The sequence below is a fragment of the Pieris napi genome, chromosome 10, assembly GCF_905475465.1.
Source record: "Pieris napi chromosome 10, ilPieNapi1.2, whole genome shotgun sequence".
In the NCBI taxonomy this organism is placed as follows: domain Eukaryota; kingdom Metazoa; phylum Arthropoda; class Insecta; order Lepidoptera; family Pieridae; genus Pieris; species Pieris napi.
This window is the reverse complement of record NC_062243.1, coordinates 2,008,277-2,025,615: the sequence shown is the minus strand read 5'-3', so window position 1 is coordinate 2,025,615 and position 17,339 is coordinate 2,008,277. Positions and strand designations below refer to the sequence as shown.

Genomic DNA, 17,339 nt, shown 5'->3' with positions numbered 1-17,339 from the left:
AAAAACCGGCAACGCACTCGCGAGCCTTCAGACATTGAGTAACCTTGGGCGGCGGTACCATTTAACATTTTGTGAGCCTCCTGCCCGTTTGCCACCCGTTCTATAAAAAAGCTTTAAACTTAAACTCTAAATTGTATCATATGCTTTATAAATTGGTTTTTCTTATTTTTATGGGACAGAAAGGTACCCATGGTCATGGACACCTGCCTGGGGCTTTCAGGTCTACTGCTGGAATTTGAGGAATTGTCATAATCATTTTTGAAAGCCCCTAAATTTAGCTGGTTACACAAAGAGTGCCTTGAAAATATTATATTATATTCATATTTCAGCCGATAAAGCATTCCGTGATATGAAAGCTCTGAAGCAGTCACAATCGGTGATTGTGTCTGGAGAATCGGGAGCTGGTAAAACAGAGTCAACGAAGTATATTCTCAAGTATTTGTGCGAGTTGTGGGCGAAGGCAGCTGGGCCCGTGGAACAGAAGATTTTAGATGGTAAGAGATTGTGTATTAACTAGCTATAAAATAAATCAATAGTGCTACAACCTTTTTAGGTCTGGGCCTCAGATTGCTGTATCTGTTTCGTGATCATTTGTTAACGTAATAGGCAAGATGATCAGCTTTCTGTGCCTGACGCACGCCGTCGACTTTTTGGGTCTAAGACATGTCGGTTTCCTCACGATGTTTTCCTTCACCGTTCGAATGTTAAATGCACACATAGAAAGAAAGTCCATTGGTGCACAGCCGGGGATCGAACCTACGACCTCAGGGATGAGAGTCGCATGCTGAAGCTACTAGGCCAACACTGCTCCAGCTACATATATACATGTATATCTATGGTCATAGATCAAACAATGATAAGTAACATTCATTCATATATCGAGTGTTTCATATTTTAATAGTGCCTTCAAGATTTCTTAATAATTTAATTGCTTGTCCTATAAAGTAATGAAATTGCATTTATCATATTCTGACCTATGGCCACAGATATATATAATATACAGTCAAACAGTGTGTCAGCTACGACAAAGTTAATTTAAAAAAAAAGCAAATATAAACCTATATTAATTAAAAAATTATATAAACTTTTGATTGTCGTATCGACTAGGATTTTTATCTTGCATATAATCGTCTAATATGTAATATTCTTGTCTACAAAGTGTATTTTTACTAAAAGGTTTCAATTCTCTTTCGTTAAGTTTTAATATGTCACGAGGTATTTTGTTGTAACATTTAACACAGTAGTAATATAATAACATAAATAACATAGAATAATTTCCAATTGTTTAAATATTCCAGCCAATCCCATCCTAGAAGCTTTTGGAAACGCAAAAACAACACGTAACAACAACAGTTCTCGTTTTGGAAAATTCATGGAAGTACATTTCAACAATAAATACCAAGTCGTGGGGGGTCATATATCACATTATTTGCTGGAGAAGTCCCGTATTTGTACGCAAAGTACTGAAGAACGGAATTACCACGTGTTCTATTTGCTATGCGCGGGCGCACCCCAGGAGTTGAGGGCGGCGCTTAAGATTACCAAGCCTGATGACTATACGGTAAATGCCTGATTTTTTTTACTGTTTACATCGTTATATATAAATAAATTTATTCCATTGCCAATAGTAAGAAATTATCTCTCGCGGTACTGTAATTAGTCTAGTTTCTAAAACGGGTAAATTTGTCGAATTGCGAATTAAGTTTGGTGGCGGTTTTTGTATGGATGTGTTCAAATAAAACACTTTGTTTGAAGCTGGGTAACAACTGGCTTTAATTGTTTAAAGCATGAGCTTACAACTAAGATAACATTAGGGGTAGTGGGGTTGCGATGCTGGATTAATAAAAAAATAACTTGTCGTATTGAAGAGTGCTTAAATCTTAGTGACACTTATGTTATTGGACATTATCGGAAACGAGAATGGTAATTACAATTTATGTGTGTGGTAAAAACTAAAGGGCTCATATTGGCTTCAAGTGTGCCATATTGTTTGCATTTGGTTGGCTTTTAATTATTAACTAAAATATGTATATGTAACTTAACTAATGTTAGGTTACATAACTTACGGATACACCTTAAAACAGCTCGAAATTTTTTTCGATCGTCCATTACGAATTGTAGTAATATTAATATCACATTCATGATTTAAATGATATTGTCTCAGTTCCCAGTTTTTTTTTTCACGTTTTTCTTTGGCCGAGAATTAAATTCTTATAAATACTACTTTAAATATTTAAATACGATCTCTTGTCCACCAAAAAATGAAGTTTTTAACGAAACATAGTAAATAAGCTGATTTTGTCTACCAGTATCTGAAGAATGGGTGTACGCAGTATTTTACAACGGCTCAATCCGGGAAGAAAATAAGTGCTTCTCAAATGAGCAAGCAACACCAGACTAAAGGGGGTCTGAGGGACCCCATACTGGATGATGTGGAAGACTTTCAGAGGCTACATTCCGTGAGTTTTTTTGGTATTCATGAAATTTACGTTGATTTTACTAAAAGTTTCACGTTATTTTTACGAGAAAACCCGCTTTTTGTTATACACATAAAAAATAAACCTCGACTAAAATTACTTGTTGCCATGGTAACCATTTTCACGTTACACGGCCGAGAAAATCTAAAGCAAATTGAAGTAGAGCGTACCAGTTCTTGAAGGGTCGGCAACGCACATGCGAGCCATCTAGCATTGTGAGTGGCATTTAACATCTTGTTTGCCCCCCTGTTTTATAAAATAAAACAATAAAGATTTAACCAAAGTAGAGTTTAAGGACTTATTTTATCGTTGATAAAATATATGCGTAATTCCAGGCGCTATCAAGGGTAGGTCTATCGGAAGAAGAGAAGAGATCAGTATACAGTGTGGTAGCGGCTGTACTCCATCTCGGTAACGTGGAGTTCGAAGAAGAAGGCGGTGCCAGGGGTGGCTGCAGGGTCTCTCCACACAGTGAGGGGGAACTTCAGGTGGCTGCCGGTCTTCTTGGAGTAGAAGCTGGGGAGCTAAGGATGGCTCTGGTCTCCAGATTGATGCAGAGCTCCAGAGGGGGAATGAAGGGCACTGCTATAATGTAGGATGTTATATTAATTTAAAAGATTTTTTAAAGAAATAATGTATTTAGACTATTGAAGGTAGTTTTTGGTCCTACGAGCCGGAAAAATGATATTCATTGTTGATGTCATAAAAAGGCTATGTATCAGTTTTCGTTACAAATAGTAAAAAAAATAATGCGTTTATCTGCTTTTAACGAATAAACTAAAAATACTGGACTAATAATTTTAAACATTGTGTCACCATTGTGTTATTTATTTCCAAAATATTTAAAATCAAAATGTCAAACCTTGCAAAGCTTTGAGCAGTTTCTATGTCAAGTATAAAGTACTAGCAAACTCGGCGAACTCCGTTTCGCCACCAGATGGCTTCGTTTTATGTAACATTTCGTTTGGTGATCCCGCTTTTCTGTTGAAATTTTTCCTGAATTTTCTTTGCTATAAACCTCACGGAGCCCGAGACCTTTCCAACGAATGCAAAACCGTGGATATCGGTTCGTGCGTTCTGGAGTTATAGCGCCAGGAAGGAAAACCCGACTTATTTTTATATAGTAGATTTAACAAAGAATCAAAAAATGTTTCTCAGGGTCCCACTAAAAACCTACGAAGCTCAAAATGCCCGCGATGCCCTGGCCAAAGCGGTGTACAGCAGACTGTTTGACTTCATCGTGCACAGGATCAACACCAGCATCCCTTTCCAGGCCTCCTCCTATTACATTGGAGTCCTGGATATCGCTGGATTTGGTAATATTTTACTTTATTTTACCATTTTAACAAGGTTTTACCAACCTGCAGCTGAGTTTCAGCAGAATACACAATACTCCGTATCACCTTGACGTCCGTCGTTCCACAACTGAGCGTTTCTTAAGGCAGCAGCGCATCACCACTGTGGGACCACCTGTCCGCTTATTTATGCGCCCAATTCGACTTAGGGACCTTCAAGGAAGGGACGTACCAATTTTTTTAAAGGCTGGCAACGCACTCGCGAGCCCTCTGGCATTGAGTGTCCGTGGGCGGCGGTATCATTTAACATGTGGTTCGCCTCCTGCCCGTATGTGTCTTTAATATAATTAATATATTCTGAGGAATCAGGAGCGGTAAACATAAAAAAACAAACCACTTAACCAACAAAAATGATTTTATTTTAATAACAACAACAATTAAATAATAATTAACACATCTAAAAGCCGAAATTAATACACAGAACAACCACTAAACACAACCAAAACGTCCGTCACGTCCGAGAGCCAAACGCAGAATGACGGGTATTCTGTCCGGCTTCCTGGGTGGGGATTTCTATCTAAAAATATTGTAAATAATTTTAAAACCAAGTTAGATAGAAGTAAAATTGTCGGAAACTAAAAGTCATTTCGAGATTACATGAATCAAAATCATTTATTCATATAGGTAACACAATGTACACTTATGAACGTCAAAAAATAAATATTAATTAAATGCTTATAATTTTACATTAACTGCCAGTTCTTAAATCAAGGGTGTAGCACGGAAGAGAAGAACTGGCAATAAACTCTCCGCCACTATTTTTAAACGCCAAGTTATTTAAACAAATGTTTGTCCTCTATCAGCAGTAGGCATGGTGAAATATATAAAAATTGGTTTAGTACTTTTTGAGGGCGTCCAAGCTGTTTCATGTTGTTGTTCTCTCTTATGTGTGATCTTTCTTTTATAGCTAAGTTGTCAAAAAAAATCGAAATTTTTAACAAAAGTTAAATTTTTCAGAATACTTCCAAATGAACAGTTTCGAGCAATTCTGTATCAACTACTGCAATGAGAAGCTTCAGCAATTCTTCAACGAACGTATCCTGAAGAACGAACAGGAACTCTACCGTCGCGAGGGTCTGCACGTGCCCGAGATACGATTCGTCGATAACCAGGACTGTATCGGTAAGTCGGGTAGGAGAAAATTTGAGAGAAACTAAGGTCCTCCAACCGCATGATCCGTAATACAATTAAATCATACAAGTATGGTTTTAGGTTAAATTAACTTTGACAATTTAAATATATTTTGCAAAAACGATTCGGTTTGCTTGCTGAATTAATAGAAATGTAGTCATAACAGGTTGGCTAAAAATTTGATTCAGCGATACAACGATTATAGCGATTATACAATTTTTTGAAAAATGGTAAAAAATGGTATTTTTCTATTACGATTTGTCATGGATTTTTTTCAATTAATTTTGTCTTTTGATATCTTAAATAAAAATTATATTAATTTAATATTAATACGGCCATCTATGTCAGTCTACGAACTTTTCATCCCGCCTAATACTTCAGTTGAAAATACAAACTCAAAATAACTTTATTCATATAGGTAAACAAGTACACTTATGAACGTCAGAAAATAAGTTAAATATATTCTAATTTTACATTTACTACCAGTTCGTAACTCAAGAGCAGGGAGCAGAGAGAGTAAGAGCAGGCAAGAAACTCTCCACATCTCTTGTTTTGACTCGTACAATTTTCAAAATCCATACATATTATGAATGGTTTGTGTGAATGCGATAAAGTCTATGCCACGTTTTTCACGAATTCATTAAATTTTTGTAATATGTGAGAATATATGGTAATAAATAAAATGTGTATAAACTCTAAAATAAACTTAATACGTTCTCCGATAGAAGGGGCGAGACACACTTTTTAATTATGAATTATATATTTTTCAGACCTGATCGAAAGCAAGAACCACGGCATATTCCATATTTTGGATGAAGAGTCGAAATTACCGAAACCCGAATTCGGACATTTCACTCACGCAGTTCACAAGGAGCTCGGAGCCAATAATACAAGGTATTTTTGAAGTTATACTTCTTTAGGCGCGTTATCAAAAATTGATGAGAGTGAAATTTAACGATGCGCGCGCACCGTGACACAAAATTAACAGAATGAAGTTGCCCACGGAAGATGCTACGGCATTGGACATAATTCAAAAACAACATTCGAATAATAATAGAATTTATGTTACACTTAATGTAAGAAAATAATAATAAATATTTATTTATTTAATTTTTCAAATGTAAACTGAACTTTATTGACTATAATGACTCCATTTCCAGTCTTTGATTATTTAATTGTAATTTATATTTGCATGCAATCAAAAACTTTTTTTAATAATGCCTAAGAAGTATAACTTCTTACGCGCGTACAAAAAGTACACGCACCCTTTTTTTAATCAGAGATATCAAGAATTCTATGAAGTTGTTTTTGAGTTATTAATTCTCTCTACCATAGAGGTCGGTCTGCCATAGAGGGCTGAGTGACATATGGTCCATTGAACCAAATTAATAATTATTTAAACCAAAAACGGTATTGGATAATTTTAGAAAAATTGAACTAAAAATGTGTGTTTTAATAATAACTGAACCGATTTTGATAAAACTTGTTCGGTTCCCGAATATCAATTATCTTGAATCTTTAGTTTCCGATAAGTTTGTGGACAAAGTGCTCGGAAGCCTACTAGAAAACTTATAACTTACTTTTTGGAGTCGGTTCAAGATATATTTAATATTTAGATGTTTGTTTATTTATTCACAAAAAATAAATACGTTATCCTTGCGGTATTAAGCCAATACGATCACCTTAAAATAAAATATAACAAAATATTTAAAGAAAAACGCTTTTTACCGGATTAAAGTTATGTATTATTATAAATTTACAACTATTTCACCGTGACCACGCACGCTGTAAAGCACGCGAAACGTCGGATAAATTTAAAATTATGTCAAATAGTTGTAAATTTATAATAATACATAACTTTAATCCGGTAAAAAGCGTTTTTCTTTAAATGTTATGAGTTATGTTAATCAAAGACAATACTATAACAAAATATACTAAATAAATATCGCTTGAACTCACTCTGCGAACATATAGTCGATAATATCGGAGACAGCATCCAGTACGCAACAGACTAGTTCTGGCCCTTGGTGCAAACAACTTTGGCCTGCGCCACATATCCCCTACGTACTAAAGAACCGAGTTCTTGGAAAACACTGTACATATGTACATACATGTACATGTACATACAAGACAATGTACATAGTAGGCCAACTGAAAGTCTGATGTTCTTTCTAATTGAACCCCACCATCCCTATGACAAATAATTTCGGGTAATTAGGTAAAGGGTATTAACAGCGGCGTAACTATACCAGCTAGGGCCCGTAACAAGATTCAGTAAAAATCTTCACGTTCTACTCAGTTTAATTTTAATAAACTTCGACATTTTCAGGGTTCTCAATTACACGTTGTATATGTCTCACTTATGGCCATAGGCCTTCTCTCTTACGCGGCAATGGTCTGTAGTCCCTACGCTAGCCCAATGCGTATTGGAGACTTTACATTCATCCATAGAACATAATATCTCTTGGTTAGGGGACCTTTTGAGTCGGGGGCCCGTGGCATATTTCTTTCATTGTGGCCAGCCCTGGCACCCTATTATTACGCCATTGGGTATTAAGGGATAGTGGGGATAGACGCCATACAGTCTGTAATAATCGTGTAAACTTCTTCTGTATGCTCCCCAACATGTTGCGGTATGATACCAGTTTTAATATCTTAACAGCTATTGAAAAGGCTTATAGTTTCTTCTTCTCCAAAGTTTCCACTTAATAAATGTCTTGTGCGCCGATATTTTGCCTTCTCGGCTGTGAAAACAAGAAGGAAGATCATGGTGTGTGCATTTCAACCGCGTACAACTCTTAAATCCGTGATACTTTTTGCAACTAATCGAACCCTGGGCGCCATGTGCGAAATTAAAGTTATTAATGCGTTATCAATTTCGTTTTCAAGAACTGTCAATGTTTTTATTTTTTATTTTGTATCAAGTATTTATTCATATATGAAATTCCAGGTTGCAGGTGCCTCGTGCGTCCCGTTTAAAAGCCCACAGAACTCTGAGGGATGATGAGGGATTCCTATTGAGACATTTTGCGGGCGCCGTCTGCTATAATACGGTACTTTATTTTTAAATACTATTATAATTATTACTATTATAAATATTAATAATTGTTTAAAATAATAGCTTTATAAATATTTAGATATTTTAAATTAGGGACCGTTCAAGTATTACTTAACGAATTTTTTGTCCTTTTGTAAAACGTTACGATGCGGGGCGGGGATTGAATTACGCGTTATTGTTAATATTATTTTTGACTTTCCAGTACTTTACACCACATAATGGTAACTTTTAGGTATTAAGAGTTACTGGATGGTCACGAAGCGTTTTACTATTGGGTACAGAAAAACGTTACGGTGCGTTACATGGGAGGGGGGGGGGGTCAAGTGTGGGGTGGAAAGTTTGACATCTAGATTTAAGTTTGGTTGACGTTCTACAATATCGTCCTAAGTTTGAACAATTGATTTCCATTTTTTTTAATTGACTAAACAGACATTTTCCTGTATCTCTTCTGGTCTTTATTGATATTAAACTTTTTGTTCCAGAACCAATTCATAGAGAAGAACAATGACGCACTGCACGCGTCTCTAGAGTTTCTCATCCAAGAGTCGCGAAATGCCCTCGTCCAGCAGTTGTTTGAGACCACAGACAATAATAACGCCAAAGGGAAATTGAACTTTATCTCTGTCGGCGCTAAGTTCCAAAGTCAATTGTCACAGCTTATGGACAAGTTGAAGGAAAATGTGAGTAATCATATTAATTATTAGTTTTAAAGATTTTATTTTAAAAAAAATATTAATAAGCTAAAACATACCTAGGCTCTATGTCAATATGCAGGAAAATTTATTGGATAAAATAATTTATTCCATTTAGATAACAGATACATTTTAGTTAGTAATTACTAGTATTATAAAGTTCTCTCCAGTTCTCTGATGTTTGACAGGAAGTATATTTAAGTTTCACTTAATTTAGCTGAAGTGATAAAAATTCTTAGTAATTTCTATTAACTATTAAATAAAAGACATTTTCTGCTCAGCTCAGCTTTAAATGTATCGTCTTTAATGAATTCAGAAGCTTTTCAAATTAGTTATTTAATTACATACGTACGTATATATATATGTTACTTTCATCAAAGGAAAATGAGGGTAGGCTTGCTTTTCATAATTATTCTACCCACCTTATCTTAAGTTTTTTGACGTGACAACGTCTTATAATTCGATGGAGCCGGCTGCACGCACGAAAAAACATGACGCATGCGGCGTTACCTCGCTCTGAGGTGTTCCATTTAAGGCTTGAAGTGCAAGCGACAGCGCGGAACAAGCGACAAAGAGGCACAATCGGCCTCCGCGTTTGGTAGCGTTTAACGTCTTTATTGTATATAAAGTATATAATATATCGTATTATATCAATTCAATTGTGATTTCTATTTACCTCCTCTATATCCATACAAACATCTATCAAACAAATCAATATTTTCTTATGACGTTGTCACGTTCAACTATCGTCAGTAAACCGACTTTACAGACAACCGATTTTTTTTTGTAGGGCACAAACTTCGTTCGTTGCATAAAGCCAAATTCGCGTATGGTGGGTGGGGAGATAGAGGGCTCCCTAGTGCTGACTCAGCTGCAATGCAGCGGAACCATATCAGTGCTGGCCTTGATGGAGCACGGATATCCGTCGAGGGCGCCCTTCAACGACCTTTACCAGATGTACCGGCAATATCTGCCGCCGAAACTGCAGACTCTATCTCCGAAGGTTTTCTGTCAGGTACGAAGTCATTTTTTTTATATTTCATTAGTGCAAGTGCCTAAAAACTTTTTTTTTTCGTGATTTTGACTAAATATACATATTTAAAATATATTTTATTCAACTGTTTTTCAATTTTAGTATTTTTTTTTTTAGTAAAAAAAAACTATCTTGTTATGGAGTTTTGTGAAATATTTCAATAATGTAATTTCTTGATTAACCTTATTTAAATTTATCAAAATATCAGTCACAGTGAGACCATTTTCAGAAAATTTTCCTCAAAAATCTAATATATAAAATTCTCGTGCCGCGGTGTTTGAGATTAAACTCCTCCGAAACGGCTTGACCGATTCTCATGAAATTTTGTGTGCATATTGGGTATAACTGAGAATCGGACATCTATTTTTCATCCCCCTAAATGTTAAGGGTAGTCCTTTTTTTTTTTTTTTAATTTTTAGATAAAAAAAAATATTTTTTTATGATAAAGCATTAAAAAATACATACAACCCCTAATTTTCACCCCTCTACGGTCAACCCCTATTTTTTATTATAAATGATAAACATGGCAAAACGACGTTTGAGCACTCCTTTAACCACCATTAACAAGGTGGTTCTTAATGCAACCGGATTTTTTATAAATAAAACATTTGAATAAAAACCTGTTAATATATTTCCATTATTGCAGTCCTTTGCAAATATACAGGGTGGTTCTCAAACTCTTCTTTTCTCAATTTTCAGGCCATAGTCCACAGCTTCGGTCTATCGGACAAAGACTACAAGTTCGGTGTGACCCGCGTGTTCTTCCGCCCAGGGAAGTACTCGGAGTTCGATACCATGATGCGGTCGGACCCTGAGAACCTCAAGTCCATAGTGGATGCTGTTCTGGCTTGGCTGGTCAAGTCACGCTGGAGGCGAGCGGTCTTTTCTGTCCTCTCCATTATTAAATGTAAGTTAAAATTGGATACTTCAAAATTCCAAAATCATTTATTCATATAGGTAACAGAGTGAATGTCAAAAAATCTTTATATATATAATTCTTCTGTGAGTGTGTATGTCACTGAACTTCTCTCAAACGACTGTACCGATTTTGATGAAATTTTTTGTGTGTGTTCAAGGGGATCTGGGAATGGTTTAGATTCACAAATCAGCCCGCCAGATGGCGCTGCAGTCGGTACTTTCATACTTTGCTTTACTAATTGCTTGAAATATCATGCAGGACAACGTCTGTGGGGTCCGCTAGTATTCTTCTAATTTTACATTTCCTGCCAGTTCTCAAATCAAAGGCGTACACCGGAAGAGAAGAACGGGCAATAAATTGAACTAACTATTGAGGATAGTTTAGCCTGTGTTTGTCGTGTATTTTGACAAAAAATAGTGTGGAAGAAGTGAAATTTCGTAATATAGAAATGAAAATAGGGAAGAAATTGTTTTTTAGTGTATTGTTTGTTTAAGACAAACTTTATTAACATTGCTTACAATTCACAATTGATCGCATCTTTGTAAATGAAATACTGAATATTATAAATTAAAATAGAACAGCAAGTAGGTATGTATTTCAGCTAATTTCACGACGCTCACTATTTCTCTCTCACTTTATACCTTTGTGTATCTTTTTTTCTCTCTCCCTCTTGTGTTGAAATATTGTGCGCTTTTTTTTCCTTTATGGCTCTGGCACGGTTTGTGCATTAGCCAGCGTCTAGTATAAGATTTTTATAATTCTTGCTTGCCTTAGAAATTCGACCGTGTCCTCCATTGTACGGTTTAAGCTCTCGCCCGGTACCGCACAACCCTCCCAAAGGCCGAGAACAAATTTAAATTAAATTAAAACTTGCCCTCGAACCGGGAATCGAACCCGGTACCGCTCACCTAGCTGCCACTTAATAAGACCGCTAGGCTATGAGGCCCCATTGGACGCTTTTCGTTGTTAACGCTCGCGCTGGCCTTTATACTACGCGCTGCATACGTTCGAGTGCCGCGCATTCTCCGCAGAAGCGTTAAACGTTTAACGCAACCTTGTTGGAAGTCGCATTATAAGTTTAACTTCAAAAACAAATGCCCTGCGACAATAATCATTATATTTCACTCCTTAATTTAAAAAAAAATATTATAATTTCTAGTGAAGAACAAAATCCTCTACCGCCGTGAATGCCTGATAACAATTCAGAAGTCGGTCCGCGGTTACTTGGTGAGACGAGCTCATCGTCCGCGGTACAAAGGCATCGCGAAGATACGGGAACTCGAGAACAGCCTGACAGAGATGGATAGCGTCACGGCGCAGCTTAAGAAAGAGAAGGACAGCGCTAAGAAGAATATCGAGAATTTGAAGAATAGCATACGGAACGCGTGTGCTACTATTAAGGTATTTTAATGTTAAAATTTTAATATTTTTAAACGGTCAGTTTAAAAATCCCCAAATCCTGTGAACTTACGTACGACCAACGTAGAAGATAAACCACTCCTTATATGGAAATTCAACTCTCGTTAAACGTAAATTAATCAATAAAGCTTTTAATTTGACGATTATTTAAATGATCCTAATCCTAATTGATTTGCTCCAAACAATTTGTATGATTCAAAACTTGGCGATTAAAAAGAGTGGCGGAGAGCTTCTTGCCAGTTATTCTTGATCGCTCTACGGCTTTGACTTGCGAACTGGTAGTTAAGAATCTATCTAATCGCCAAACTCCAAAAAAGTACATTATTTCTTTCCATTTTTCGTCATATTTTCTTGAAGTAGGGCGAATGGAAATATATATGGTGGAGTTGAGTAGTTTAGGTATCCATTTTGAAAGATCGATACACGATTTAAATAACTTCGCTCGATAGAAAAAAAAAAACAAACATAGCCAATTTTTGACATTTTGAATTCATTTTATGACGAAAATGTATATAGAACATGATTTTGAAACTTACACGATATATTTTATCGCAAGCCAAGTAATCCATTCCAGAAAAAAATGGATAAAAGTACATTAATTTAATGTTTTACATAACTAATTGTTATTACGGGCCGACGCGACGCGCCTCTCTGCGCCCCGCAGTCCACCCCGAGACACTGACACAGCAATCCGTGCTGGGATAGGGCTTTAATGTAAATTTAGAATCAATCTAACATATTTTCTGTTGACGTTCATAAGTGTACTTTGTTACCTATATGAATAAACTTAGTTTGAGTTTAAACCAGTTCAGACTTAGACTGAAGGCACAAAATACATAAACAAATGAAACAGACAGAAATGTGTTATTAGGGAACTTCATTCGTGTTCTAAAATTTGCAGAGTAATGAGAAAATCAGCCGAACAGAGATAGACCAGCTGTACAATAAACTGACGAAAGAGATAGAGACCCAAATGGCTGCCTTGCAGAAGTCCATGGTGGATCAGAAGAACAGGTGAGAATAATAATTATAAAAAAGTCCTTATATTCTTGACTAGTATGAATTGCACATGCAATTGGGACGTAAAATAACCAGATTGTTTAAAAAAACATCCCTTAAAGGCCGGCAACGCACCCACTAAAATAGATGTCCATGCGTCGTCAGCCCTTTTTAGGCGTCCCATAGGCTCGCTTTTCCCCCCTATAAAGAAAAAGATACTCCCGCGGTTAAATATAAACAGACAGAAAAAAAACGTGTGGCACTCGGGGACTGCCGCGGTAAAGCTATTGCGTAATTTTTTTTTTCAACTAATGCAATTATAATGATTTATTTATGCAGTATTTTTTTTCTTTGATAAATTAATTCAATCTACCACTCGACCAGACTCAGACGAACTCGTCTATATAGTCTGTCTCACTCTAACGCGCACCGGCTGCACCGATCTCGTCAGAGAGATGTGAATACGCAGTATGCGTTCTGTCCCGCTCTAACGCGTAAGGTTTTTTTCGTTACGGAATTTCTGGATTCGGTCTCCACGCTCGAGGCCCGCGATAGAAGCTATGCAATAGCTTAAAAGGTTTTCGTTTTTAGTTATTATTTCATGTTCTAATTTATTTTATATGTATAGAATAAAAAGTTATTAAAGATAGTAAACTATATAATATGTTTACCATGGTTATAAAATTTACGTCTAAAAATATTGTGGGCGTGATATCGAGAGAAGTCGTTTGGCCACGTTTACTAATGACTGTTTTGATTCAAGGTGATTTTTTTTAAGTGTGCCAAAAAATAATGAATCAATTTAATTGTAATTTTTAATAAAACTCCTCATTTCTCTCTTTTCATCATAGCGTAAAATCAAAATGTTAGAAAGAGACAAGTCCAATTTTTTAAATAAATAATTCGGTTTCTCGGAGTAACTAGTAGGCACAGCGAAAAACTTCTTAATACTATTAATTTATTTAATTGCCTTAGTATTTTAATTCGTCAAAGGTATTCGTGAGATTCTTCGATCTTAGGATTAATCATATATATAATAGTATCAATCGCTTTTACTGGGAATAAATAAGGCGCAACTGCATTTCTCTGTGAATACAAAAGAAACACACATTTACAAATACAAATTAAAATATCTTACATATATTAGTCAAGTGACAAATTGAACATCGTCGATCAGACGGCAAAGACAACATTACAAAAGAGTTTATATAAAATACAATATAGACAAGAGTTTGTATAGGAAAATATATTATGTTTTCCTTACATATATTATATAAATAATTTTTCAATTATAGAGAAGAACAAGAGAGGCTTAAACGTATGGAAGCGGAACTGCGTCTCGCGGAAGAAGCCAAACGGAAAGAGGCTGAACGCCTGAGACAAGAGGAAGAGAATAGGAGACTGTAAGTTTTTTTTAAAACTAGTGTACCTACAACCTTTAGGCCTGGGCCTCAGTTCTTTATCTTTATTACTTACGTAATACCTCATCGGACTCATATGACAAAAAATACGTGTCAAGCTGTACCGGCTACAAAAGTTATTTATTATATTCGACTTAGAGTCCTTCAAGAAAAGAGAGTACTAATTCTTGAAAGGCCGGCAACGCACTCGCGAGCGCTCTGGCATTGTGAGTGTCCATGGGCGGCGGTATCACTTAACAGCAGGTGAGCCTCCTGCCCGTTTGCCCCCCGTTCTATAAAATAAAAATTTTAAAATTCACTATTCACCCATTGTAGTTTTAACCATTCATCTACAGTTATAAGTTATTGTAAAATTGCAGTTCTATTAGATATGATCTATTAAATCTATTTCAGTAAAACGGAAATGGAAGCGCGTCGTAAAGCGGAAGAAGCGGAACGTATACGTTTGGAGGAGCAAGACAGACGCGCCGCAGAAATACTTCAGAAACAGCTTGAAGACGCTGCCAAAGCCGATCTTGAGAATCGAGAAAGGTTTGAATTAATTTTTAAACTTGAAATCGTTTATTTATTGTCATTCGCTTTGTTTTCTAAGTTGCTTTATAAGTTCTAGGCAATTTTTTTCTTCATTAAAACCTCTACTAGTAATAAAAAAGAGTAGCGGAATTTCCTGCCAATTCTTCTTGCCCGCTCTACGCCCTTGACTTGAGAACTGGTAGTAAATGTCAATTAAACATCTTTTCTATTGACCGTCATTAAGTGTACTAAAGAAATTGTCGAATTGGTCCAGCTGGCTTTGAGCTTGGAAACATATTTTATAATTCACTTTTATTTACATAGATAAACGTTTTTCACGCGCCTTTAAGTGTCAAATTAAAATTAATCAATAAAGCTTTTTATAAATTTGAGGAATACTTAAATGATCCTAATCCTTGGGATTGATTTGCTCCAGTTCAAACAATTTGTATGACAATACTTGGCGATTATAAAGAGTGGCGGAAAGTTTCTTGCCAGTTCTTTTTACCCACTCTACGCCCTTGACTTGCGAACTGGTAAATGTAAATTTACAATTAATTTAACTTGACAATTCAAAAGTGTTATTGTTTACCTACATGAATAAAGATATTTTGAGTTTGAGTTTGAAAATAAAAATTACTACGTAGTGCGGATTTAAAATAAATACTGTATTAAAAATTAATCGTTAGTGACATTCGAGAACCTCCATTTTCTCAGGTTGTAATTTGGCATAGAATTATGTTTCTAGAACTTAAATCTTGATTCAACAGCCAGCATTACTTTTGTATGAAGTTTTACATTTAAGAAACAAGATGACATTGTGCCTAGAATATGGACCTCAGTTATACTCAGATATCATTGAATTTATTTACGGGGCATAAACTCGAGTAGTTTGTGAATATTTAACTACAATTTAAAAAAAAAAACACCCCACAGATTGGAACAAGAGCGTCGCGACCACGAAATGGCCGTGCGCCTTGCGAAGGAAACCAACGGACACGTCGAGGGCTCTCCGCCACAATTAAGAAGGTATTATATATTTTCAGATTATATTTCAGAATATTTAGCACAAAATGTGATTGGCAATAGATAGTATATATTTGTTTGGAAATAAACGGAAGCGAGAATATTAATATTAGTTGTAAACTTCGGACCGATGCATTCGTTGATAGTGTGGTATTAACGTATACGTGTGTACGTAAGTACGTAGGTTTGTGCTAAACGTCTATTTGATAATGCTAAAGCAAAGTTCACCTCGTTAGGACCTGTTTTGTAAATTATTCAGAATGGTTTATTAATTGGTTAAAGGTTATTTAAGACTAGAAACGTAAATACATCTAATAATCCATGTTTTCCTAATTAACATTAAATTACGTCTTACGGTCTTTATATATGTAATAGTTTTTTTTTTATTAATTTTTTATTTGATATCGTCTTAATTTGTTCGAAAAGGAAGTTATACTTTGGTGTTGTAGTTAGACAACTGAGCGTTTTCTAAGGCAGTTTTTTCCACACGCCACTATGTGGAACCAGCTGCCCACTGAAGTATTTCCGAACCAATTCGACTTAGGGTCCTTCAAGAAAAGAGCGTACCAATTTTAAAGGGTCGGCGACGCACTTGTTAGCCCTCTGGCATTGAGAGTGTCCATGGGCGGCGGTTTCACTTAACATCAGGTGAGCCACCTGCCCTGCCCTATTGTATAAAAAAGTGGTAAAATTCAGAAACGTCTTGTCAAAATTAAATACATTTTCGACGTACGGAGTATGGAGACGTACAATTCTTATAAGACCGGCAACGTACTCGCGAGCCCTGTGGCATTGAGTGTCTATGGGCTCACTTAACATCAGATGAACCTTCTTCCCGTTTGCTCCCTATTCTATAAAAAAAAACTTTAGAACATGTACCTGTTTTGTAAATTTTTTCTTTTATGATTGACATTAAAGTCAGGTGGTTTAGATTTTTTTTTTAATTATAATGAATGGAAAAGCATGATATAGAATGCACAATTTCTCGCTTTTGTACATACCTTGGCGCGACGAGGACAGCAATGAATAATATTGTAATATGTTTGCACAGTTTCCCAACAATGGACTCAGTGAACGGAGAAAATAAATTGAACAGGTATCGAGTGAGACAGAATAATGATGTTTTCTCTTTCGCATGCCTTTTATCCTCTTTCAATATTGACGTTTGAATATAATCATTAAAGATTATGTATAGAAAATTTACTCTTAAAATAATGGCCAATATTTCAGTGTTTAGATGATGATTAATTATGTAAAATGTACCTGTGTATAATGCAATAAAATGTCAATTTAAAG

The 17,339-nt window shown here is 35.7% G+C and overlaps 1 protein-coding gene across 2 annotated transcripts in view; it reads left to right on the top strand.

Annotated features, from left to right (window-relative positions):
- The window catches only part of LOC125052957 (myosin heavy chain 95F), a 61,946-nt gene that overhangs the window by 36,256 nt on the left and 8,351 nt on the right, over positions 1–17,339 (top strand). The window contains exons 5-21 of one of the 2 annotated variants that reach the window (XM_047654066.1): positions 330–494; positions 1,299–1,561; positions 2,310–2,459; positions 2,813–3,069; positions 3,636–3,793; positions 4,790–4,954; positions 5,734–5,857; positions 7,914–8,016; positions 8,504–8,701; positions 9,504–9,728; positions 10,446–10,653; positions 11,825–12,066; positions 12,986–13,098; positions 14,379–14,486; positions 14,898–15,035; positions 15,954–16,046; positions 17,095–17,139. In XM_047654066.1, coding sequence (XP_047510022.1) covers positions 330–494; positions 1,299–1,561; positions 2,310–2,459; positions 2,813–3,069; positions 3,636–3,793; positions 4,790–4,954; positions 5,734–5,857; positions 7,914–8,016; positions 8,504–8,701; positions 9,504–9,728; positions 10,446–10,653; positions 11,825–12,066; positions 12,986–13,098; positions 14,379–14,486; positions 14,898–15,035; positions 15,954–16,046; positions 17,095–17,139 — 2,755 coding nt within the window. The remainder of the gene's footprint in view (positions 1–329; positions 495–1,298; positions 1,562–2,309; positions 2,460–2,812; positions 3,070–3,635; positions 3,794–4,789; positions 4,955–5,733; positions 5,858–7,913; positions 8,017–8,503; positions 8,702–9,503; positions 9,729–10,445; positions 10,654–11,824; positions 12,067–12,985; positions 13,099–14,378; positions 14,487–14,897; positions 15,036–15,953; positions 16,047–17,094; positions 17,140–17,339) is intronic. The other variant, XM_047654067.1, reaches the window with a different exon arrangement.